The 27,728-nt window shown below is 39.4% G+C and overlaps 1 protein-coding gene across 3 annotated transcripts in view; it reads left to right on the top strand.

The window, feature by feature from the left end:
- cyp2a6.2.S (cytochrome P450 family 2 subfamily a member 6 gene 2 S homeolog) overlaps positions 1-24,231 on the top strand; it is a 32,746-nt gene extending 8,515 nt beyond the window's left edge. For all 3 annotated transcript variants that reach the window (XM_041575312.1, XM_018233322.2, XM_018233323.2), the window contains exons 3-11: positions 2,428-2,590; positions 5,706-5,855; positions 7,570-7,730; positions 10,230-10,406; positions 11,869-12,010; positions 14,102-14,289; positions 20,654-20,795; positions 22,608-22,861; positions 23,301-24,231. In XM_041575312.1, coding sequence (XP_041431246.1) covers positions 2,428-2,590; positions 5,706-5,855; positions 7,570-7,730; positions 10,230-10,406; positions 11,869-12,010; positions 14,102-14,289; positions 20,654-20,795; positions 22,608-22,789 — 1,305 coding nt within the window. In that variant the 3' untranslated portion in view covers positions 22,790-22,861; positions 23,301-24,231. The remainder of the gene's footprint in view (positions 1-2,427; positions 2,591-5,705; positions 5,856-7,569; positions 7,731-10,229; positions 10,407-11,868; positions 12,011-14,101; positions 14,290-20,653; positions 20,796-22,607; positions 22,862-23,300) is intronic.
- Positions 24,232-27,728: the final 3,497 nt, after the last annotated feature.

The following is a 27,728-nucleotide window of genomic DNA, read 5'->3' as shown; positions in this document are numbered from 1 at the left end:
CGACCGGCGCAGGCGACAGTTTTGTATGGGCGCCTATGTAAAAACGCCTGTGCTAACCACACGAGGCGATGCGCTTTTCAACAGTCGCCTGAAAATGCCTCGCCAGGCTTTTTCAGGCGACTGTTGAAAAGCGCATCGCCTCGTGTGGTTAGCACAGGCGTTTTTACATAGGCGCCCATACAAAACTGTCGCCTGTGCCGGTCGCGGCGACTGTCGCGGCGCTTTGTCGCCGCGACCGCAAACGCGTCGCTATCTCCCCGTGTGGACTAGCCCTTAGACGTGGGGCCACGTCCACATTCAGCAAAATTTCACAGGAAAGGCAAGCACTTCACTTCTTGCTGTGCAAATAATCCTTTATTTTAGCCAGTATTACCACTCGTACAGAACAACGTTTCGAGGGGTTTGCACCCAGGCCCGGATTTATGGCGAGGCCACATAGGCCCGGGCCTAGGGTGGCAAAAATGTAGGGACGGCATGCCGCCCAGCCGCAACCCTGCCCCCATAGTGCTCCCGTGATTTAAATTGCGATCTATGTCGCTTCACGCAGCCGGCGCTAGGACCATGTAGTGCCGGCAGCGGCGGGGGGGCATGCGCAACAGAAGAAGTCGGCGCTTGGACAATGCGGCCTTGGGGCACCGCAATTTGAAATCTGGCACTGTTTGCACCTCCCTTCGTCAGGGCTCTGTGCAGGCCAGTGAGACAAGTTTCCAGTAGGCAATGGCCTAGTGCCTTCATAGAAACAGATATAGTTACCAGCTTGCACACCCTGGCTCTCCAAATCGTATATTGCCCGGTGCCTGGCTGAGAGGGCTTCGGAAACCCACAAACTTCCAGAACAAATAATTCCACCGGCTTGCAGGTCTTTAGTTGCAAGCAGGGACAACCCTTGCTGTATTTTTATTTGCGTGATGCAACGTTTCGGGGTGATCCCCTTTGTCAAGCAGTTCAATATTTTGTTCACTATGTTAGTACAAACCTTTAAAATGTATAGCTCATTACACAGTGAGTTGTATTTAAATATATCTACAGTACATACTGTATATAAATATGTATACGTGTATTGATAAACTATTAACTTTTGTTAAGGGAAACAATGTACACAAAAACAAAATTGCTTCTGAACACTTTTGCAATTTGCATTATTATTTTTTTAATTAATTAGCAGATTATAACTACTAATATTGTAATTTTACAGCAGGAGCGCTACCTGCTCTTCTGTACAGCTGGCTGGCTGCCTGAAAATTAAGTTACTGATACAGGAAGCGTTACACTATGATTAGAGTTCAGATTTTTCTTAATGGAGTAACTAAATACCAACAGGCTCTCATAATGGTATTTACAAAGTTTTTTTATCTCCGGCACACCACTTACTTGTATTCATAGGGTGCATTAAGTCCCAGGCTGCGTCCAAGTCAAGCAAGACTATTAGCGGAAAGAAGCACACCACAATAGAGTCCTGCAGCGGGTCAGGTACCCGCGGGTTACCTGCAAAAACCTGCAGTACCGTGCGGGTTGAGGGGAGAAGTTCTGGGTGTGGGTAAAGACGTGGTTCTGCGGGTTTGCATGTCGCGGGTCTTCTCAGTAGCTATATTTACTCCTTTTTTCTGGTCACGGCTACTTTCGATGACGTCACTTCCGGTTTACAATGACAGCACTTCCTGTTTTACTCCTTTTTTTCTGATCATGTCTACTTCCGATGATGTCACTTCCGGTTTAAAATGACAGAACTTCCTGATTCTTGATGGTCAGCGGGTCCGGGTTGAGGATAAGGTACTTGCGGGTAGGGTCGGGTAGCAGTTCGAAGCGGGTAAGGTTGCGGGTCCGGGTTGCAGATTGCAGGTTGCGGGTCGGGTACGGGTCCCAAAGAATGGACCCGCGCAGGACTCTACACCACAATACTTTGGCTCCTGCCTTTTAAAACATTTATTACAGCAGTAATGTGGCACAAGCTTTTGGGGAACAACCACTTATTCCCCTTGATTGCACCAAAGGAAGGCATACACCCATTTCAATATAGGCTCAATAAATAGGGCCTGTGTTAAACCTTGTAAATCTTTTCGAATCCTATTTGTAATTAAGATATATTTGTGGTTTTTTTTCCTGCATGAAACCACACTTTCGGAATTACTTCTTTCAATTCGCTGTTGCTACAGATGAAACTGTTAAAATATAGGCAAATGTGGATTTATTTTTATTAAAAAAAAAAGGTTTTTATCTTCAACAGGTATTAATTGTGCACATGTTAAAGTTATATACAAGTGTATACTTCCCCTTTTATTGTGATTGGAAAAGTCACAATCATATATCACTACACATATCACAAAAAGGTATATCATAGTAAATACACTTTTACCCCCAAATAAATAACTAAGATACAGGTGAATTGTGTTACTACAGCTTTAGTGTTGACTGTGCTTTTTTCTGCAGTTGAGTGAGAAGCTTGGGCCAGTCTTCACCGTCTATTTGCCCAATAACCCTGCTGTGGTATTGGCTGGTTATGATTGTATAAAAGAGGCACTGCTGGACAACAATGAGTGTTTTGGAGCGAGAGGGAAGTCTCCACTTGGGTATCTATTATTTAAAGATTATGGTAAGTATACTCTCAAGATGACACCATTTATATAAAAAAGTTTGATGGACAGTGGCACAAAAGGTGGTCTACAAAACTCTGCACTAAATACTGTATGCAATATTAACTTCCGGAAGAACTGCATTATACAGTATGAGGAGTACTCACACGTGGCACATAATAAAATGAAATGCAAAGACACTTTTTCATGGTCTTAAAAATGAAACATATAGTGCACATAGCTTCTTTCACCCACTGTACCCACAGTGTCCGTGCCCCTCTGTATCAAAGGCACCAAAGCATCGCCACATCAGCTTATTGTTTTCCACATACATTGCTTCTCTAGACACGAGAGCCAGTAAAATCACTGCATAGACATTGTATCGTCCCCAAAAGCTTAGACCCAATGCACAGGATTGAACAGCCACAGTCCACTGTGCAGATTTTCAGACAAGTCTTAGTACAGCGTCTACAGTCAAGAATGTCCCTTCACAGTGCCATGTATCCCATAATGCCCCAGCCACTGTGCACTCATAGCCAATAATGCCTATTACCATCACCCCCAAAATGCCCCAATAAAATACCCCCCTGTTCTTAGCTCTATTTAATTACAATATTGTAGACAACTGTGCTTCTTTATCCTATGATCCAGAAACCAGAACTCTCTCCATTTGATCACCAGGCAGCTGCTCCCTCCTTGTTGACATGACATACATTACCTATGGCACACCAGGGAGATAAACAACATATGGGGAGTGGGGGAGGGGACTGCAGTACTGGCATATTATACATATACTGCAGAGAAGAAACAAGTCAGTGTTTACCCATATTGTAGCTGCACAACTGAAGATTCCACCTGTGGAGAATCATATTGCTAGGCTGTGAAAGAAAATTCTTTATTGAACATTCATAATTTATTTTTATCCATTGTATTGGGCATTACTGTGTTTTCAAAAGTGACTAACCCTATGTGAATAGCCTTATAACATCATCAACATACAGAATTTTTGCCAGTTCAGCTTATATATTGAAATACGTATTCCACTTACCTTTAAAAATGTTTAGCTCTGGATAAGGGAAAATTGTATCATACTTGGCATGGTTTACCGTGACCTTAGCAAGGTCAATACAGGGGAATGTACACGTGCCCTAACTACCTTTTGCTTGTTGGTACCACACTCCTGCAAACAACAATACAGAATAGCTTCAAGAAGCAGCACCCAGCAGTAAAGCTATTCCCAAAGCAGAGAAGATGTGCAGCAGCCATGAGACCAGCTACAACCTGCCAGCATTTAGGTAAAAAAAAATTACAGCACCTTACCAAAGAATTATGGTAGACCCTAATCATGCAGAGATTAGTGGAACACTGTAAAGGGCCTTCTTCAAGCCTATCATAGAGCCAACCTCTGAACCATCTTAAAATAACTTACATTCTGACTGGTCTACCACATAAAATAAACTCAGAGAGCCCTGTAGGAACACAAGGCATATGCTATTTAACAAACGTTTTAGGCACTGCAGCACACAAAATACCAGATTAGAATACTGCTAGATTCTAGAATCTCTACAAAACTCAGAGGAATGAGTTGGCAGCCGATTATAAATCTTGGTTATACCATGGTCCAATAATTACTACAGGTCCAGTAAAATTTATGGATACTTTCCATAGCAAGTGAAATGTTTCAGTACATAACACAGGACTGAAGCAGGTTCTCAGAGGTTACTACATGACTCTGCACTAACTACTATAACACAATGCAGAAAAGTTCAATTCAGTGGGGCTCATTTATCAACACTGGGCAAATTTGCCCATGGGCAGTTACCTATAGCAACCAATCAGTGATTAGCTGTTTGAAAGCAGCTGCAAGTAGAACAACAAATGCAGCAATCTGATTATTACTGCCCATGGGCAAATTTGCCCAGTGTTGATAATTGAGCCCCAGTGTGTCAGCGAGTAACCATAACATAGTTCTGGCGCCATACCCTGTAAGTTCAGGTAGAGACGGGGCGACCCCTAGCTGAATACCTAATTACATTCAGCTGAAGATGCCCAGGTATGTAACAAACAATCAGACAACTTACCTCTCTAGTGCACTACACCATCCCAAAGTTTAAAGACTATGGGGTGGGGTTTCAGTCCCATTTGCCCAGCGGGACAGGTAGGCCAGGGGGGAGGAGGGAGGGGAAGCAACACAGGGGAGGGGGGAGGGTTTTTGCGCCCACTGGGTTTCCTTCTCCTTTAAGTGCATTTGATTTTTCTGATGCTAAACTCGGTTGCCTTACAGTAAACAGACTAAAGGTGGCCATAGACGCACAGATAATATTCTACGAAACAAATTTTCGTACAATATTCTGTGTGTGTATGGTGGGGAAAGATCCGACCGATATCGGCAGAAGACTTGGATATTGGCTCATCGTTCGGGCTGGACTGAAAATTTTGATTGGGTGCACCCAAACATTGGCCATTGTTAGTGCTGAATATCAGATACAGAAAGAATTCTATTGTTTCTATCAGTATATCTGATGATTCACCTCTAAATGTGTGTATTGAAACTAACGCTCTTTCTTGGAAAGATCTTTTTCAAGAAAGATTGTAATTGTTACGTCTATGGCCACCTTAAGTCCTGTACTTATTGTCTGGTCAGTGCCAGTAACCCCTATCAAAAAATCAACGGGCAGCAATTACTAACTGTTGTAAAACACTCATCTGGTTGTTGTAGGTGGCCACACATAAAACAAACCTACTTACCTCTTTTGTTCTTTTGGGAAATGAATCACTTTATTGATCACATATTTTACTGCATTTTACTTTCATTCTTTCTGCAAAAAGGTTCAATATCTTGCCCTACTTTGTTTTCTCTTGCCTTTTGCTGAAAAAGAAAATCATATGCCTAATAAATATAATGTATACACTGAATTATTGCATTTTTTTTTTTTTTTACAAACATTTGTCTTGAAAAGAAATTATAGTGTTTTAAAGAGGACCTTTGCCCGTAAACAGTTGCAGAGGTCTCCATGAATAAATGTACAGATAAACATTAATAATAAAATAACCCCCTCTGTAATTCTTTACATCTATTTACCACATACTTACTGCATTTAAAAACCTGATTATGATTGTTTGTGATATTCACAGGAGTGTTATCCAGCAACGGGACACGGTGGAAGCAACTGCGACGCTTTTCACTCAGTTGCCTAAGGGACTTGGGGATGGGAAAAAGGAGCATCGAAGAACGCATACAGGAGGAGGCAAAGTACCTTGCTGAAGAACTCAGACAGCATGCTGGTAAGGGAAGGCACTTTTAAAATGTGGAATCCTCTCCTATAAGTTCTAAATTCCAAAGTTTTTGAAAATAAACTTTGATTACTATGTGGCTGATTTAACAACGTCTGAATTTTTTCAGCAAATTTGAATTCAAATGTTTTGTTTTTTTTTCATTTAAACTCACAAATTTGAATGAGAGTTTCCAAAAATCAAATGTTCGAAATACATTAAGCGCAAATAATTAAAAATGTAAAATTGTACCATCTTAACGCATACAGTCATGTACAGTAGAAGTCAATGGCAGTTGAAATTTAAGCATTTTGTTTTTTAATTTTTAAAAACTATTTTGTTATAGACCCATTGAAAATCAATAGCAGAATACAATTCAATGCGTTAACATTTTTTATTAAATAAACATTTGTGTGTTGCAAAATTGAAGTTTATTTGAATTTAAAGGGATACTGTCATGGGAAAAAAAAAATTTTTCAAAATGAATCAGTTAATAGTGTTGCTCCAGCAGAATTCTGCACTGAAATCCATTTCTCAAAAGAGCAAACAGATTTTTTTATATTCAATTTTGAAATCTGACATGGGGCTAGACATTTTGTCAATTTCCCAGCTGCCCCTGGTCATGTGACTTGTGCCTGCACGTTAGGAGAGAAATGCTTTGTGGCAGGCTGCTGTTTTTCCTTCTCAATGTAACTGAATGTGTCTTAGTGGGACATGGGTTTTTACTATTGAGTGTTGTTCTTAGATCTTAGGCAGCTGTTATCTTGTGTTAGGGAGCTGCTATCTGGTTACCTTCCCATTGTTCTTTTGTTTGGCTAATGGGGGGTGGAAAGGGAGGGGGTGATATCACTCCAACTTGCAGTACAGCAGTAAAGAGTGATTGAAGTTTATCAGAGCACAAGTCACATGACTTGGGGCAGCTGGGAAATTGTCAAAATGTCTAGCCCCATGTCAAATTTCAAAATTGAATATAAAAAAATCTGTTTGCTCTTTTGAGAAATGGATTTCAGTGCAGAATTCTGCTGGAGCAGCACAATTTTTTTTCCCATGACAGTATCCCTTTAAAACAATTTTAAAATTGACACATTTAAATTTTGATATACAGGCATCCCCTGGTCTCAGATGCTTTCAGATGCACAGGTTGGAAAAACTGATTTCAGAGTTATGTCAGATTCTTAGTCCCAACTAGTGATGGGCGAATTTATTCGCCAGGCGTGAATTTCGCCGCCCGCGAATAAATTTGTAAAAGTTTGCCAAAAAAATGGATGCCGGCGTCCGTTTTTTTTCGCCAGCGAATGTGCACCGGCGTCCGAAAAACAGACACCACATCAAAAACGAGACGCCGGTGCCGTCTTGCGAATTTTATACAGTTTCCCGAATTTTGGAGGAAATTCGCGAATATATCAGCAACACGCGCCCCAAATTCGCCCATCACTAGTCCCTACAATTTGTTAGGACTATAACAATTAATACAGCCTTTACAGCATTTAAATGTATATAGAAAATATGAATAGTAGAAAATGTGGATACTTATTTTTTTCTGGGAAATAATATAAGAAATTAGGGTCCATTTTCAAGTGCGGATCTGGTCATGGAACTTTTGTGGCAGTCATTGCAATGAAACTGCGCCATTCGTTAGGTGCAATTGGTGTTATAGAAAACCTAATTTATTCAGGTACTTGCATGTGAAGTGGTGCAAAGCTAAATTAATAATTTGTATTTCCAGATACTCCAATTGACCCCACATACCTGCTAACCTTGGCTGTGTCAAATGTCATCTGTTCAGTAGTGTTTGGAGAACGCTTTGACTATAAAGATGAGAAGTTTATGACTTTGATTTCTTTGCTGAAAAAAGTCACTTCTGATTTGTCCTCTGCATGGGGTATTGTAAGTAGAGCATATTTATTTTCCATGTTGTACGATAAATAGTTTTGAGTTGAAGGAAGCAGTATCCCCGAGTCCTTTTTGAATACTGGACTCCTATGTAATACACCTTGTCCTCTATCATGTACCTTAAACATATATGTAAAACATTCTGGCTTGGGATGCACCGAATCCAGGATTTGGGATTAGGCCAGGATTCTGATTTTTTCAGAAGGATTCAGATTCGGATGAATCCTTCTGCCCGGCCGAACCTAATCCGAATCCTAATTTGCATATGTAAATTAGGGGTGGGGAGGGAAATCGCGTGACTTTTTGTCACAAAACAAGGAAGTAAAAAGTGTTTTTCCTTGCCCACCCCTAATTTACATATGCAAATTAGGATTAGGTTCGGTATTCATCTGAATCTTTCGAGATGGATGCGGGGGTTCGGCCGAATCCTAAATAGTGGATTCGGTGCATCCCTAATTCTGGCTACATTCTGAATTGAGAAAGTTAGTCTGACGCAACATCTTCAAGGAAAAAGAAAATACAGCAAGTCCAGTTGAATTGACTTATTACTATAGATATTTGGAACCAACTCTGAGGAACTTTATATGTCTTACAGATGCAGCAACTGAGTTAAAGGGAGCCATAGAACAAACATCTGCTTCAGGGCAAACCCTAGTTTACAGGAATCCCTGATGCACAAATGAAGGGCCATGAATAGAAGTTATTATACTGTGCCTGTTTGGGCACAGGCTTTATTAAAGGGATCCTGTCATCGGAAAACATGTTTTTTTCAAAACACATCAGTTAATAGTGCTACTCCAGCAGAATTCTGTACTGAAATCCATTTCTCAAAAGAGCAAACTGATTTTTTTATATTCAATTTTGAAATCTGACATGGGGCTAGACATATTGTCAATTTCCCAGCTGCCCCCAGTCATGTGACTTGTGCCTGCACTTTAGGAGAGAAATGCTTTCTGGCAGGCTGCTGTTTTTCCTTCTCACTGGGACATGGGTTTTTACTATTGAGTGCTGTTCTTAGATCTACCAGGCAGCTGCTGCTATCTGGTTACCTTCCCATTGTTCTTTTGTTTGGCTGCTGGGGGGGGAAAGGGAGAAAGGGAGGGGTTGATATCACTCCAACTTGCAGTACAGCAGTAAAGTGTGATTAAAGTTTATCACATCACAAGTCCAGGGGCGCGCCGCCAACGAGGCGAGAAACTCGCCTCAGGCGGCACGCCGGAGAGGTTTCCAGGGGCGGCAAAAAGCCGCTCCTGGTACCTTTAAGAGCCGAATCTCTGGTTTTTAAACCGGAAATTCGGCTTTACTAATGCGAGAGAGCGCAATAGCGCTCTCCGCATTAGAGTTCCTGCCTCCCCTCCCGACTGGTAAACCGGGGAGGGGGGCGGCATTGCAGGAGCCGCCTCAGGCGGCGTTTTCCCCTGAATCGGCTCTGCACAAGTCACATGGCTGGGAAATTGACAATACTGTAAGTCTAGCCCCATGTCAGATTTCAAAATTGAATATAAAAAAATCTGTTTGCTCTTTTGAGAAATGGATTTCAGTGCAGAATTCTGCTGGAGCAGCTCTATTAACTGATTCATTTTGGAAATTTTTTTTCCCATGACAGTATCCCTTTAAGTTTCACACAGTGAAACAAGACTATTAATCTCAGAAATACAGCAACATTGTACAGAGTAACACCAAGAAATGAGGCTTATTTATTTGCTGCAAAAAACCTTTCCATAGGAGATGCTAGATCATAGAATGCGGGAAGTGGAAGCAACAGGTAGCCAGATTTTTAAAAAAATCAGTGTACTTCAGGGCATTTACATGTCAGGCGGTTATGTAGATTAACCATGTGGGGGTCTCCCGTTGACTGGACTCCGCCTCAGCCCAATTCAGTGGAACTCAGTTGAACAGAAGATGAATGGGGGATTTCCCAAGCCACGGGTTAAATTCAAAAAAACTTTATTGTCAAGCTTACATTGAAACATACACAAGTATCCATCATGAGACTTTTTCCTAAACTATAACATGTCTGATCACCTGACGCGTTTCATGCCTCATTCTGGCACTTCATCAGAGGTGCCCCAGTTCATCTTCTGTTCGACTGATTTTTTTTAAAAACCAAGCTTCCTTGATTGGTTGGAGGTGAAGACAGAGGCTGGAATGCAATAATTTTCAGACTGTTGGAATTTAAATCCCCATTGTTGGTCCAAGATGTTGATTGTCAAGCATTCTCTTAGTTCACTACAAAGCTGCATATCAATAATCAAAGTGCTGTGTGTGTTTAAAGAATTATATTGTGTACACCAAGCAGGCTGGTGCATTTGATGACACAAATAGAACTCATTAATAATATAAGCCAACCCATCTCCAGCTAACTCAAAATATATAACTGGATATATTATATTATAGTAAAAATAGTATAAGTTGTGTATAAAATGTGCAGGGTTATAAAACGAATGCATGAATACAAAATATTTAATATTATATTTTTTATTTTTTTTGTAGCTTCTCAGTCTATTTCCTAAAACCTTGTCCCGAGTGCCAGGCCCCCCACAGAGGATTTTTAGAAACTTTGACAAACTGAAGGCATTTGTGGCAGAATCTGTGAAAATCCACCAAGAAACACTTAATAGTGACTGCCCACGGGACTTCATTGATTCTTTCCTGATAAAGATGGAAAAGGTAAAATAATAGCCAAATCATCATTTCAGCTCATTGATTCAGAGAGAAAGTGTTAAAAGGTACCACAGACCTAGGGACATAATTTATTTAAAAAATTCAAATTTTTTTAAATTCGGGTGAATAGGATCGACCTACAAACTTGAATCGAATTCAAATCAATTTAGTTTCAAGTTATTTCACAAAAAAAAAAAAAAAAAGGTTTTCTTCAAGGAGCCTATGGGAGGTCCCCCATAGACTAAAACACCAATTGGGCAAGTTTTAGATGGCGAATAGTCGAATTTGAATTCTTAAAGGGACAGTACATGATACATTTTGAATTTTTTTCAAACTCAAATCTAATTTGAACTATTCCATAGTCGAACTGCACTAAAATAAACCTGAAATTAGAATTTGAAAATTCGACCCTTGATAAATCTGCCCCCTAGTAACTAATCTGTTGTAGTGAATACAACCATACAATAAATACTACTATTTGACTACTTTAGTCCAAATTAGATTTGAGTTTGAAAAGAATTCAAAATTTACAGTACATGATACATTTTGAATTTTTTTCAAACTCAAATCTAATTTGAACTATTCCATAGTCGAACTGCACTAAAATAAACCTGAAATTAGAATTTGAAAATTCAACCCTTGATAAATCTGCCCCCCTAGTAACCAAACTGTCGTAGTGAATACAACCATACAATAAATACTACTATTTGACTACTATAGTCCAAATTAGATTTGAGTTTGAAAAGAATTCAAAATTTACAGTACATGATACATTTAGAATTTTTTTCAAACTCAAATCTAATTTGGACTATTCCCTAGTCTGCCCCCTAGTAACCAAACTGTCGTAGTGAATACAACCATACAATAAATACTACTATTTGACCTCAGTGTACAAAGTTGGTTTACAAATCGAATTAATGCTGTTAAAATCAGATGCACTATAGCAAATTAAAAGTGCTTGTATTTGGTTCTAGTATAAATAGTAAAGGGGACATACAGTACTTGCAGCCATTATAGGCTCTGGTTGTATAAACAAATACAACGTGTGGAGTTTCAATAAAATATAAGAGCCTTAGCAGTCTATGCATAAATACGAGATGCTTCACAGTATGCTAGGTGAATAATATTCAATATGGCATAGAAACTTTGTGCCTCTATAACTGCTTGGACCAGCTGAATGGATATTGAACTTTGGAGGGGGGTTGCTGGCAGGCAGCATATTATAAGTAGGTCATTGAAAGCTGTACAGGGTATAAAGGTCAGGAATTTTATTGCTTTGGTTGATCCCTTGGGCAGTTGCAAGATGGCCTTATACTTTTGGTATAAGGGAGGATGACCTAGGGCCAGGAGCATGTGCTATCCGAAGTGATTGCAAACTGAACTGTATCATATAGGGCAGCATCTAGATAGATGAAAAGTGCTGTTGTTTGTTTTACCAACACATTTTCTGTTATATTAAAACTCACAGGAAAAGAACAATCCACAAACCGAGTTTCATCTTGACAACCTACTTGGGACTGTACTTGACCTTTTTATTGCTGGGACTGAAACCACAAGTGTAACTCTGAAATACAGTTTTCTCATGTTGCTAAAGTACACAGAGTTTACAAGTAAGAATCAATTTATAATACAAAAAAAAATCACAAAACTGCAGACTCCTCACAAAAATGCAATTGTAATACGAGTTGCTACATGACCCACTGATATTAATTATGAATTCTGCACCTACTACAGGCATGGGACCTGTTACCCAGACCTGGGGTTTTCCTGATAAAGGATCTTTCCGTAATTTGGATCTTCATACCTTAAGTCTACTAGAATATAATTTCAACATTAAATAAATTCAATAGGATTGTTTTGCTTCCAATAAGGATTAATTATAACTTAGTTTGGATCCAGTACAAGACACTGTCTTATTATTAAAGAAAAAAAGGACATTTTTAAAAAATTTTTTGGATAAAATTTACTCTATGGGAGACAGCTATTCCATAAACAGAGCTTTCTGGATAACGAGTTTCCAAATAGCGGATCCCATACCGGTACTGTAAAATTTTATAGATGTACTGATTTCTACCACATTCTTTTTACTGAACTTTACCATTACATTCATATATCCTAAAACTACAGCTCGGGGTATACATCTCCAATCCAAGAGCAAATTAGAGGCAACTGAAACTAAAGAGGCTCTTCTAAACATCATAGAGACTAATAACACAATTGAAGAACATTTGTCGAAAAACAGCACAATCTGGAACAACATAGGCAATGCACAAAAGTGTAGTCCAACACAAGCTCATTTAGGCTTTTAGATTAAAAGGTGTCTGAACAGCTCCATCAGGCAAGACTTGAAAAACCTTCAAATACTATTCAGTCTCAGAAACTCAGTTAGTTTACTGCTGGTGGACAGGCTAGAATCGAACACTCCTGAAAATACAATACTTATCAGTGCCAGGGCACCTAGGCGACCTGGCCGATTATGTTGGCTAAGATGTGTGTGTGCGCATTTTTGGAAGAGCGCACAGCCAGAACAGAGGAATAGCTGACACAGGTGGGGGGGACACAAGGGTCCAAACTAGGAAATGGTGGCAGAGAAAGTACCGCGCCTGGTGCCCCTCCACCTTTGCACTCTAGGTACGTGCCTCTTCTGTCTATACCTAGTTCTGGCCCTAGTACTTATTCTTTACCAATCAAAATTAATACCAAAGACATATAAAAGTTTTCGAATTTAACTACTTTAGGGACTGTTCAGGTATATAATCTTTAAGAAACCTTTTAAAGAAGAACTAAACCCCGCTTTAGCCAAAAGTCCCCACTGGCACCATACGCTGGGCCCCCTGCCTCCCCCCTGCATAGTCTTACCCCTGAATTGTGTCCCCTCTAGAAATACTGACCACACATGAAGAGTCAGCGCAGCGGAGCTCACGGGCGCCATCTTCGGCACTTCTGTATTCTTCATAATGTGTGCGCCGAATAGAGAGAATACAAGCAAAGAGCACCGTCTAGCCACCCAGATTTGCATTTCTATGAGAAGTTGCATTACTTGACCAAGAGATTTCCAGACCCACAGGTTATCTACTCAAATGTAATAGGCTAACATATCCTAATTTCAGATGCGATCCAATAAGGAAACATGGCACTAAAATCTAAACACTTCATGTTGGTGGTGTATTTTTGTAAAGATAAATGCTTGAAAAAAGTCCCAGAATCTTGACTTAAACATTGAGAACGTGTGAATTGTGAAAAACAGTACAAGACCTGGAGTGATCATTTAACTCACACTCGTCAATCCTTTCCAATATACAGTACAAAGAATATTTACATCCAATTCACTTTTTTTTTAAAATGCCAATATTTTCTGTGCAAATGTTTCTTCATATATCACCTGCTTCTTTGCAATTGCAATTTACATTAATTTTATATTTTAGGCATTTTCTTAAATATATGAATTTTTAGATTTCGAACACCAGGCTTTTGGCCAACTACTTGAACTAAAATAGATTAAGCCAGAAAGACAGTAAAATTGACAGTTGCCGTCTTGGCTTTGTTATAAAGTTACAGTCTTTATTTTATGTTACAATGAACATTTTAAACATTTTATATATATATATATATATAACTGATACGGTCTGTCTAATGAAAAATGGATTCACATTTAAAAGAGGTCAGTTGCTTCAGCTTATTAAGATCTTTTTGGTTGGCAGGAAAGACAATGGAGGAGATAGATAATATTATTGGACAGGATCGGTGTCCTTTCTATGAAGATCGTATGAAGATGCCTTACACAAATGCTGTTTTCCATGAGATTCAGCGAGTGGCAGATATCGTACCATTTGGAGTACCCCATGGAACCACCCACGATACAATATTTCGAGGATACAACATCCCCAAGGTATACAGCAATGAGATAAGATTAGTTAAATAGTCCACAAACTGAAAGAATCACTGTGAAATTGTTTACGCATTTCTAAACTTTGAATATACTATAAATTAAATACTGCGTTCTATACAGTTTCTTTAGCCATTCATGAAAATGTATCTACGGCTCTAGTGAACGTTATGTGAGTTTACACACAGGTCCATTCTTGCCATGAAGCAAAGTTACAGCCTTGCCTTTGGTGGCAGTGTACAGCAAGTTGTCGCGTAACTAAACCAAAATCTATTTTTTAAACCTGGAATTTAGCTCTTCACGTATAGAAAGCATTATTGTGCCCTCTGCACTAGTGATGCATCCCCTCCTCACCCCTGCACTGACAATGGTAAATTCAGGGGAAGAGAGGTGTGGCATTAGTTCAACACTTTTCTGACTGTTAGGAATATTTAAACTGCAGAATATCCTTCAGCGCTTATTAATTTAAAAAATATTATTTCTGGTGTTTCTCATCCTGCCCAACAGAAAATGGCATAACTATAAGTGGAGAAACATCTATAAGATAGTGAGGCCTGTTTAACAATAAAGGCAGTAGCAGAAGGATTTTGCAAAGAAGTGAAAAGATATGTATTAGGAAATGTATAGCCTAACGCTTTTCATGCCAAATGAGCACTTACTCATAGGCTTGAAAATACTTCTGCTACTGCTTTTATCGTTAAACAGGCCTTACTATCTCATTGATTTTTATCCACTTTCTATTAGTAGTGAGACCACACCATATTAATCTTTATATTTTGTATCTGCTTATATTTATGAAACAGAAATACACATCTTTCTTTTTTGTTTATTTATGTAGTAACATAACTATAAGGACAAAGCTATTTGGGTAGTGTTCTAATCCATGTTTCTTGAAGTGCATGGTGTGCTGTTTATACAAATAGCCTGTAGATGTCACAGTGCACAAGACTTATACTGTGGATACTTTCTATACAGCTCGTGTTGTTAGAGTTGCTTAGTGTTGTGTAATGGCTGCATGAGCCTGCTAATAAAGCACTGTTATACTCTACTCATCCTCGGCTACCAAAACATAACAAATATAGAGACAAGATGTCTCTTCTACCTCTGCAGCAGCCTGCTCCTTTTCTCCCAAACCCTGGTGAGCCTACCATACCTTTTACTGCTTGGATCCATATGTCTGAAAATGACATTATTGCTGCTGACCAAGGGGAGATTTCTGCTGCTAGAAAGTGTGTTTACTTATTCACTGCCTGGAAGCAGAGGGACAGCGTATATTTGATACATTAACATTACCTGATGAGACTTATGAAACTGCTCTTACTGCTATAAAGAACTTTTTCGTGCCAAGAGTAAATGTGGTTGCTGAAAGATATAAATTCCACCAACGTGGACAACGTAATGGCGAAGCCACAGAACAATTTGTAGCAGCTTTAAGAGAGCTGGTTGTTACCGGTGAGTTTGGGAATCTAACAGATGAAATGTTAAGAGACCAAATAGTGGGGAAAAAAAAAACTCACCTCATATTAGAGAGAGACTTATCCTAGAGCAGGATTTAACCCTTGCAAAGGCTATTACAGTTGCTAGCCAAATTGAAACAGCAGTGGCAGAGGCTAAAACTCTCAGTCAGGGAACTGCTGGGAATGTACAGATTGTGAATTCAAAACTGTGGCCTAATGATGCACAGTCACAGGCAAAATACAGTGCTAAGGAAAGAGATTCACCTACACTGCAAAACCGTGCAGCAAATACAAATAGAAAATACTGCTTTCGCTGTGGTTCAACACAACACACTGCAAATCATGTTACATGTCCTGCAAAAGCTAAACGGTGCCGCAAATGCAAAAAGGTAGGACATTTTGCTAAGATCTGCCGTAGTTCTGCTAAAGATGTTCATGAAGTCACTACTACAAATGTTACAGTATTAAGTGTGGATAAAGCTGGTACATTTATTCCAGATAAGTTTATATGCACTGTCAATGTCAATACTGCTTCTGCTAACAAGGGACACTCCATTAACCTGATGCTTGATACAGGTTCAGCTGTTTCTATACTACCAAAGGATGCTTTCTTGAAATACTTTGCAAAAGATCTGCTTGTTGCACCTGCCCTGAGACTGGTCAGTTACTTAAAGGATCCAATCCCTGTGCTTGGTTGCTTGCCAGTGACTGTACAATTGAATCAAATACTGCAAGGGTCAGCAACCTTTACTATCAAAAGAGCCATTTTGCCCCCTCTTCCACTAAGGAAAAATAGTCTGGAGCCACAAAACATAACACACCTTATAAACGTTTAAAAGTTTTAACCTTTTTTTAAAAGAAGTTCAATGTGTATGTGTAGGCCTACTATGAAATAAATTAAACACACTGAATAGCCCTATTAAATGCTAGTGTTCTCATCTGTTTAAAGGTGAGGGCTATAGACGTCAATAAAATATGCGTCGCATCTAGGGTTGGGCGAATTTGACCTGTTTCATTTCACCAAAAATTTGTCGAAATGTCGCCAACGACCATTAAAGTCTATGGGCGTCAAAATAATTTTGTCGTGCAGTGAAATTTTTTTGACGCGCGTCTTTTTATTTTGACGCACGACGCCATACAAGTCTATGGGCGTCATTTTTTCGGCGAAACGAGTCACATCCACGTCTATAGCCCTCACATCTGCTGCAGTTGGACTTTGGAGGTTTCTCTAGTCTTGAGTGTGCGACCACGGTAAGGACCATGATGCATCATCTTGCTGCGGCTCGGTCTTGTCTGGGATGCCTATACATCCCTCGTAACTGCTGGTGGCTTTTTATGCTGCCTGCAGGTCCGAGGGCTGTATAGACGACGTGACATGCAAAGCCACAAGACTGAGCCGCAGCATGCGGGATGAAGAGCCGCATGAGGCTCTGGAGCCGCGGGTTGCCTACCCCTGAAATACTGCAAAATGTGACTTTTACATTGTGACTAAGGGAACTCCTATACTTGGAAGGGATCTCTTTGCTGCATTAAACCTACAATTAGTTGATGGTCTCATTACTACAGCACCAGTGTCTGCCACACAACCAGTGTCAAAAATGTCACCATAAAACAACACTTCACTGGGTTGTACAAAGAACTTTGTATATAAAGTTGAGTTGAGACCAGATGTAAAACCAGTACACCAGAAATTGAGGCGATTGCCCTACTCTATAAGGGAGACTGTATCACAGGAACTAAAGAAACTGGTAAAGCAAGATGTGATTGAAAAATCTGAATCCTTCAATGGGTTTCACCAATTGTTGTAACAATGAAGAAAACTGGAGGTATTCGATTGTGTGTTGATCTCCGTGAACCTAATAAAGCAGTTGTTATGGATAATCATCCCTTGCCACACATAGAGGAAATATTTTCAGAACTCTGAGGAGCAAAATTCGTTTCTACTCTAGATCTTCAGAGTGCTTATCATCAAGTATTACTGCATGAGGAAAGCAGAGACCTCACTGCATTTATCACCCATAATGGTTTGTTTCAGTTCAAGCGTGTACCTTATGGACTGGCTTCAGCATGAGTTGTTTTCAAAGACTGATGTCTTCTATACTCCATGGCTTACCTGGTGTAGAATACTGCTTGGATGATATAATTGTCTATGCTCCAACTATGGATCTTCATGACAAGTACCTAAAAAATGTTCTGAAATGCATTGATTCTGCAGGACTGAAACTGAACCTTTCCAAATGCCCCTTCAAACAAACTCAGCTGTCATTTCTGGGTCATATAATTTCACAAGATGGATTACTGCCTGACCCTGACCATGTCAACACTGTTACACAAGCACCTACTCCATCTGATTTCCAGACCTTTCTTAGGTCTTACTTCATGGTATTCTAAGTTTATTTCCAACTATGCTTCAGTTGTGGAGCCACTTAGAGCACTACTACGTGGAACTTTAAGTCTGGTGTGGTCAGAGTCTGCTCAACATAGCTTTGAAATAATGAAACAGCTAATTGTGAACAGTCACGTGCTAGCTTTATTTGATCCTGCACTACCCACTATGGTTACTACAGATGCTTCAGACTATGGCGTTGGTGCAGTTCTCATACAGATCCATGCTGATCATACAGAGAAAACTGTTTGCATTACAGAGGCAGAGAGAAGCTCTAGCATGTGTTTGGGCAACAGAAAAATGGAGAACCTACCTATGGGGTAGAGAATTTACCTTATGCACTGATCATAGCCCTTTAACTACACTGCTTACTACAAAGGGACTAGGAAGAGCTGGAATGCGTATAGCTAGATGGTCAGCAAGGCTACTGAATTTCAACTACAAAATGCAATACAAACCAGGTTTGAAAAATGTTACTGCTGATTGTTTGTCACGTTTACCTTTACCTGCAGCTTCTGATACACTGGATGAGGACATAGAAGTTGTAGCATTGACTGATTTACTATCATCTACAGTTACAGCTGCTGATTTTAAGCAAGCTTGCCTCACATGTCCAATTCAAGTAAAACTACAGGAAATCTTACAAAGAAAATGGCCAAATGCTGAGAAGAAACTCAGTCCTGATCTTTAACATTACTACAGGATTAGACATGAACTGTCCTTAGTAGGTGGCTATGTTATCCGTGGAGCTCTGTTTACTGGTACCAGAGACCTTGAGAGAAAAGCTCATACAACTTGCACATGAGAGTCATCAAGGAATTGTACATACAAAACAAAGACTATGAGAACTATACTGGTGGTCAGCAATGGATTCTGATGTGGAAACTGCCATTCATTCTTGTGTTACTTGTCAGAATCATGACAAAACAGCTATCACACATACACCACCACTTCAGCCAGTACCATTTCCTGATTCAGCATGGGAAAAACTTGCTATTGATACTGTCGGCCCTTTTACAGATGCTCCTATAGACTGTAGATTTGCTATAACCTTGATACACTATTACAGTAAATGGCCTGAAATTGCATTTGTTTCTCATATAACATCAGCTACAGTAATAACATTTCTGTCTACAGTCTTCAGCAGAGAAGGTAATCCAAAGGAGTTAATATCAGACAACGGACCATAGTTTGTCTCATCTGAGTTTGAATCCTTACTGAGAGAGAGGAATAGTGTGCATAGGAAATCTTCAGTGTATTACCCACAAGCAAATGGAGAAATCGAGCGATTCAACAGAAGTTTGAAAGAAGCACTACAGACAGCAAATCTTACTGGGAAATCTTGGAAAGTATTTACAACAGAGTTCCTACATAACTACAGAGCAACATGCCATGCAACAACCCAATTATCTCTAGCTGAATTATTACATGGCAGACAGATGCGCACTAAGTTACATGTTGCAGACATCAAACTTCCACAAAATACTGTGCCTACAAAATCATCTACTGCTGACATTGTGAAATGTCAACAAGCCAAATGCAAGGCTTATACAGACAAAAAATGTTGCGCCAGAGACGTACACTTTCAGCCTGGATCTTTAGTCAGAATTAAGAAACCAGGAACACTGAAACAAGGACAATCTAAATTTACTACACCACTTGAAGTGAGACGCCAGTGAGGACCATACACATATAAACATCTGATGAACGCATATGGAATGCAAGTCGTCTTGCTCCTGTTAGATTTGACTTTGGAGAAGCTCCATTTGATGAAGGACATTTTCCTACCCATGATGTCAACTGCAATAGGCCAGAAGAAAGTGAACCTATAAGGCGTACTGAGAGAATCAGAAAAATACCTGCATGGACCAAGGACTTTGTTATGTGAAGAATGTATAATATTGTTATAAAATGCATACTGTTTAATTGTTGCTGTTTATTATAGTTGTCCAAATGCTTTTCTACTATAGGGGGAATATGTGGTGTTTATACAAATGGCCTGTAGATGTCACTGTGCTCAAGACTAGTGATGGGTGAATTTGGAGCGTTTAGTCACTTCTTAAAGGAACAGCAACATCAAAAAATTAAAGGGTTTTAAACGGATAACATTACAATGTACTACTGCCCGGAACTGTTAAATGTTTTGTGCTTGCTTCAGAAACACAACTATAGTTTATATTAAAAAAAGCTGCTGCGTAGCCATGGGGCAGCCATTAAAGCACAGGATACACAGTAGAAAACATATAAGTTCAGAAGACTTTTCATTGTATGTGTACAGAGCTTATCTGTTATCAGCTGTGTATCCTTTGCCTTTCCTCTTTTTTTCAGCTTTGAATGGCTGTCCTCCTGGCTACATAACCTTTACCAGTGCCAAGCAGCAGTACATTATAATGTCATTCCCTTAAAACATTTTAAAATTATTTGGAGTTACTTTAAGAGAGAATGCATAAGCTGTAATAATAATAGTCATACTAAGGTTACGTTTGTGGCTCCTGAATGTTAATGTTAATATTCTCTTTTACAGGATACTCTAATATTTCCATTAATGACATCAGTGCTAAAGGACCCCAAATATTTTAGAGACCCAAAACAGTTTGACCCCGCACACTTTTTAGATGATAATGGACGTTTCAAGAAGAATGATGCCTTTCTGCCATTTTCTATTGGTAAGAAGAACATGCTTAGTTATGCTCTATTTATGTTGAAATGTACTGTAGATACAAATATACAGACACAGGGAACTATTAACCAGTATGCTTGGGGCCTTGGGATTTAAAGATAACCTGTCTTTCTGATCAACATACCTTACGTCTGTTGTTAAGTGTATTGGTTTCATGCAGCTTGGTTATCCTCATGCACAAGGTATTGTTATATTATTACAGTAAAAAGGAAATCGTTGGTAGAAATCACACTCACAGGTCTTACGATAAAGTATTAGCTTTTCATCGTAAGACCTGTGAGTGCAATCTCTACCAATGATTTGCATTTAAACCACAACTAGTGATGGGCGAATTAATTCGCCAGGCGTGAATTTGCGGCAAATTTGTGCGATTCGCCGCCAGCGAATAAATTCGCAAAACGCCCACGAAAATTCGCCGGCAAAAATCCGCCGGTGTCAAAAAAAAATGTTCGGGGCGTCGGAAAAAACGGACGCCAGCGTAAAAAACGGCCTGCGCCGTTTCGCAAATTTTTAACCGTTTCGCGAATTTCGCTCGAAATTCGCAAATTTTTCGTCGAAACGGCGCAAATTCGCCCATCACTAACCACAACATGAACTGCACCCAGGCTCCAGGTTTGGAATTTGTTATCCAGCTCGGGACATGGGGTTTTCCGTATAGCGGATACTTCTGTCATTTTGTTCTTTATACCTTAAGTCTACTAAAAAATCATTTAAACATTAAATACACCCAATATATTTGTTTTACCTCCAAGAAGGATTAATTATATCTTAGTTTAGATCAAGTACAAGGTATTGTTTTATTATTACCGAGATAAAAAGGAAATCATTTTTAAAAAATTACAATTATTTATCTAGAACAGAGTTTATGGGAGGTGGCCTTCCCATAATTCTGAGCTTTCTGGATAATGTGTTTCAGGATTACAAATCCCATACCTGTATACATGAATAAAGTAAGGTTTTTTTTATAGTTTTTTTCTTTAAAATGAAGTCTATGGGAGATTGCCTTCCCATGATTTAAAGCTTCCTGGATAACAGGTTTCTGGATAAAGGATTCCATACTTTCGTATATATACATTTGTCTTTAAAGGAACAGTGACACCAAAAAATGTAAGCGTTTTAAAGTAATGAAAATATCATGTAGTGTTGCCCTGCACTATATATATATATAAACAAGCTGCAATGGCGGAAATTGAAAAAAGACTATATGGCACAGGTTAAATAGTAGATAACAGATAACACTATTATGTTCTACAGAGCTTATCTGCTGTGTAACCTGAGCCTTTTCTCCTTTGAATGGTTGCCCCCATTGCTACACAGCAGCTTGTTTATATAAACTATTGTAGTGTTTCTGAAGCAAACACACCAGTTTTACCAGTGCAGAGCAACACTGCATTATATTTGTATTACTTCAAAGCACTTTAATTTTTTGATGTCACTTTTCCTTTAATTAAACTAGTGATGGGCGAATTTGGCTCGTATCGCAGAAAAATTTTCTACATCTTGATGCCATACTTTTGCATATACATTGATTCTACAGAGGTGCAGTATTTCTCAAGGTTCTCTAAAAGTTCCAAAAGGTCTCTTGATGACATGCAGAAGCTACACGAGATGCAGAAAGGCTATTTTACAGGCTGAACCTACAATTCCTGAAACAAATCTTCTTAATATCAACAGAATTATAAATGTTTATATTAGTTCCTTTATTTGGTGTTACATTAACTGCTTTTCCCCAAGTGTTGTTTGGAAGCTCTTCTTAGTACCATCAAAAATTCATAACTTTTTTATTTGCATCAAACAGGAAAGAGGAGTTGCCTTGGAGAAGGCTTGGCACGTATGGAAATATTTATCTTCCTTACAACTATTCTGCAAGCGTTTAACCTGAAGTCAGACACTGCCAATCAAGACATAGACATAACTCCTGAACCAAATAAAAACGGGACTCTACCGAGAGCATATAAAATGTATTTTGTTCCAAAATAAAGGAAGTCTTTGCGTAAATAGCCAAACAACTCAAAAACTGGAAAATTGCCAACTAGGCCTGACCACCAACATCACTGTTTAACTTAAAGGAGAAGGAAACCCAGTGGGTGCAAAAACCCCCACCTCCCCCCCCCCTTCCCTGTGTTGCCCACCCTCCCTCCTCCCCCCTGGCCTACCTGTCCCGCTGGGCAAATGCCCCTTACTTACCCTTCTGCGCAGGTCCAGTCCACGGAGTTCACAGACGCCATCTTCTTCCAAGCGATCTTCTTCCTGCTTTGACCGGCGCATGCGCATTAGGAGCATTTCGCCGGTACGGATCTACTGCGCATGCGCCAAAAGTCACGAAGTGAAATTGGAAAACTTTGTGACTTTTGGCGCATGTGAACTCCGTGGACTGGACCTGCGCAGAAGGTTAAGTAACAAGTTAGGGGCATTTGCCTAGCGGGACAGGTAGGCCAGGGGGGAGGAGGGAGGGGAAGCAACACAGGGGAGGGGGGAGGGTTTTTGCGCCCACTGGGTTTCCTTCTCCTTTAAGTATCTGCTCTTGTTGCTGATTGGAAACAGATCCCTTAAACATGTTAAGAATAAAAGATACTCACAATTAGGTAAAGAAAATCTCACTACCCCCTCATAAAAACTCAACCCGACCCCAGGCAGCATTATGGAATTATTAGGAAACTCATTATAGAACTGCTGTCTGAAATTCATAGCAAATTCTGATTATACACATATATGAATCTGAATTCCTGACAGTGTCCAGCTGTTTACAAATGGTACCATTTATTACTACACAAGACAATGGTAAAGTAAACTATATAGTCACCTTCCAACACATTTTTTCAGTTCATTTAGTTCACCAGAAATAAAAGCTTTTTTTCAATTTCTTCCTATTTTCTATTTGTGACAGTGTTTTTCTAATATTAAAGTTTTATTTTTCATTATGTGTTTCTGAAGCAGGTCTGGGAGGTGGGTGATGACTCTGTATGTAACTTCTCTAAATTGATACATGAGTTGATCATGACATTTATTATCTTTAACCCCTGTGTTTCATTAAAGTCAGCTGTTAAAAAATGGTAAAAATGAAAAGATGGAAAGCAATTTTTAAAAGTCTACTTTTCTGGTGAGCGATCTGAAAACAACTGAAGCAAAAAAAGGTGTTTGGAAGGTGAAGAGCACAGAAAGTATGCTTAGTTATCCCCTCCAAAACTCAACACTGTATATTAATGAAGATTAAAGTGTCACCTTTTTTGGACAGTTTTTGGAGCTGGTAACAGAAACGCCTGACCTATGAGCACAAGTGCTTCAGAAAATTTACCTTGCCTTATTATAAAAATGTATTTGTGGTTTAGCACATGAAATGGGTCTACTTCTAATCTCGATTCTGATTTTATAGCACGTATATTAACATATAATTCAGACTAATAAATCCAAACTTTCTAACAGCCTGCTTTCATTTTTTCAGATTTCATTAGTGCAAGATATTGGGACGTCTCTCTAAAAAAGGGTTGAAATTGGTGAGAAGTGCTAAAATGAGCAGAAAAGTTCTCTGCAATGCAATAAATTTAGTGAAAGGCTTTTGAAAACACAGGGTATTAACATGCATCATACTACTGACATTGCATTGCTTCAAAACCAAAAACAAGAGGCGTTAAGTCAATTACTTTTCAAGCTTGACAAAGGGGTGCAACCCCGAAACATTGCACAACTGAAAATAAAGACACAAGGGCTTGTCCCTGCTTGCATTAGCCTTTGAGTGCCAGTAAAACCCTTTCAACTATTTGTCCAGGACGTTGCCGACCCCTCTATCACTGTGCAACAGGCTGGTAATTTTGGAAGGCCAGGGTGTGCGAGCAGTGTCTTATATCCTATATGCCCCTAGGAGCTCCCTACAAAGGGCCACTTTGGAACAAAGCACTATTCCCAATACTTTGCTGCATAATTTGTTATGGTTATCCCCAAGGGATCGCCCACCAATATTGAATCCATTTATAGCACACTCAGGGTTTGGAAATAAAGAAAAAAAAAACCTATGTTTTATATCTGACCATAATCCAGCTATAGACCTATTTGGCAACCCAACCTTTCTCCCAGGTCTCAGGCCAACATTCTTTCAACGGTGATTCGAGCAGGGACTAACAACTGTTTATAACTTCTTATATGATGGTAAAGTGATATCAATTACTAAACTGTGCAAGAAATATGACCTTCCCAAAACTGAACACTATTTACGAATCAAACATTATATTCAGTCACTTTCACCAGCTACAAGCTATGACAACCCCTCTCAATTTGAATTATATTGTATTATATACCCCCAAACTAAAAAGATAATCTCTACCTTTTATGACAAATGGTCTAATGTGACTCTACCCAAAGACCTGAAATATGTGAAGGCCTAGAAAAGAGAGTTAAATCTAACCCCAGAGGAAGAAGACTAGGAATCAATTTTCTATAGAACTGCCCACTGCTCTATCAGCTCAGGAATTTAGGAACGTTTCGAACTAAAAATCGTTTGAATATTCGATAGTCGAAGTACTGTCTCTTTAAAAAAACTTCGACCACCTACTTCGCCACCTAAAACCTACCGAGTATCAATGTTTGCCTATGGGGAAGGTCCCCATAGGCTTTCTAGCCAATTTGGGATCGAAGGAAAATCGTTGTATCGTTCGATTCGAAGGATTTAATTGTTAGATCGAACGATTATTCCTTCGATCGAATGAATTGCGCTAAATCCCTCGACTTCGATATTCGAGGTAGAAGGATTTAACTTCGAGGGTCGAATATCGAGGGTAAATTAACCCTTGATATTCGACCATTAGTAAATGTGCCCCTAAGTGTTTAATATACTACACTATATAAATTTTCTGTTATTCCCCTTCCTCAAAATACTTGTTATTTGAGGAATACAGCGAAACTCGTTCTATGAAGACTTTAGATTTCATGTTGGAGCCTCTAGCTTTATATATTAAGTTTTCTAATGTGCATAGATGAATAACTTCAGACAACCATTGTGCATAAGTAGGAAGCAGCGGGGGTCATTTATAAAGTCTGAGAAGTGCATTTTTATTCGCGAATGGTTGTATTGCCCGTGTTTTTTTCCTGAACCCTAAAATAATGCATTGCCGGCCCATCTTTCCATTTTTTGCAAATTCGCATTGCACAAAAATATTCGCAAATGGCTCGCAATATGTGCAATAACATGCCTTTGTAGAGTGACATCTGGGAAATTCAGGGGAAGTCTCTGGGAATATCTGATGTATCTCACCAGGAGTGTAATATGCTCTAAGGACAAAATATAGTTGAATCAGTCTGTCCCTGTTATTAAAGGAGACATAGTATAAATGAAAACATTTTGTAGGAAAATTATAAGTAAGATATGGTGTTGTTTTTACATAGTGCTAAAAATTAATATTATCTTTAGAAATAGCCCCTCTAGATGTTCACTATATTGTATCAAATAAGAGATGAGCATGTCCCGCCAGAAGCACAGTAGGAGGGGGACAGCCAATCACAGCCCTGCAGTCACACAATCAAAGTTGCGGTTCCCTATCAGGTCCTGCTAGCTGCTGATTGGTTCCTGTCCTACAGTGCAGTGAGCTGAGTGTCGTTGGCTCCCCTGAACAGCCTGGGAATTCAGGGAGCAGGAAGTGGAAGAGAAGGGAGGGACTATTAGGGTTTTTGCAGAAATATTCAATAAATCAGCCTGAAACACTACTAGTTTTTAAGCACAATTCTTCTATATCCAAATGAGTGTAACACACTGGTACATTCTTATTTTTTACACAACATGTCTACTTTAAGAGAAACCATAAGCTGAGATGCTTACTACAAGGCTGCTGACTGGAAGAAGCAACTAAAAGCAAACAAATAAACAGAAAGTATTTGTTATTAACTGTTATTTTAAAGTAAGGTTTGTATATTTAAGTACTGTGTTTTTTTTCTTGTCATGGGTGCTAAATAGCAAAGTTTGGTGTGCTATTGTACTTCCAGCAAGTTTGTCACAACCTGCTTTACTTTGAGGTTAGTTTTCCCTCAGTTTGAGGTGGGTGGGGGTTGATTAGTTGCATCTGAACAGACTGTATAAATAGAACTCCTGAGACTCCAGTGGAGCTTGCTCTTCTACAGGGTTCCCACAGCAGTCTATGTCGAAAGGTGCAATATACAGGGCAATCATTGGCCACCAGTGTTTTTTATGGGGGGGGGATGACATTTTGTCAATTTCCCAGCTGCCCCTGGTCATGTGACTTGTGCCCGCACTTTAGGAGAGAAATGCTTTCTGGCAGGCTGCTGTTTTTCCTTCTCAATGTAACTGAATGTGTCTCAGTGAGACATGGGTTTTTACTATTGAGTGTTGTTCTTAGATCTACCAGGCAGCTGTTATCTTGTGTTAGGGAGCTGTTATCTGGTTACCTTCCCATTGTTCTGTTGTTTGGCTGCTGGGGGGGGTGATATCACTCCAACTTGCAGTACAGCAGTAAAGAGTGACTGAAGTTCATCAGAGCACAAGTCACATGACTTGGGGCAGCTGGGAAATTAACAATATGTCTAGCCCCATGTCAGAATTCAAAATGAAATATAAAGAAATCTGTTTGCTCTTTTGAGAAATGGATTTTAGTGCAGAATTCTGCTGGAGCAGCACTATTAACTGATTCATTTTGGGGAAAAAATTTTTTTCCCATGACAGTATCCCTTTAAGCTTTAGTTCTCCTTTAAACACCAATGTGATCAAATATTCTTTATCTGTCTATCATCAGTGTTAGGGTGAGTGAATTTGTTTTGCCTGATACAAATTTGAAGCAATATTCGAGTTTTTGTGAGTAGCGAGTGCTGCCAAAGGTAGTTAGTAAGAACACAGCTGTCTTGCACCTTACGCCCACTAGTTCTGCCTAGATGTAACATATACATGACAAGCAATCTAGTGGGTCTAGCATTGTGCGTT

This window comes from Xenopus laevis, chromosome 8S (genome assembly GCF_017654675.1).
Source record: "Xenopus laevis strain J_2021 chromosome 8S, Xenopus_laevis_v10.1, whole genome shotgun sequence".
NCBI classification, from domain to species: Eukaryota; Metazoa; Chordata; class Amphibia; order Anura; family Pipidae; genus Xenopus; species Xenopus laevis.
This window is presented reverse-complemented; position numbering and strand designations above follow the sequence as displayed.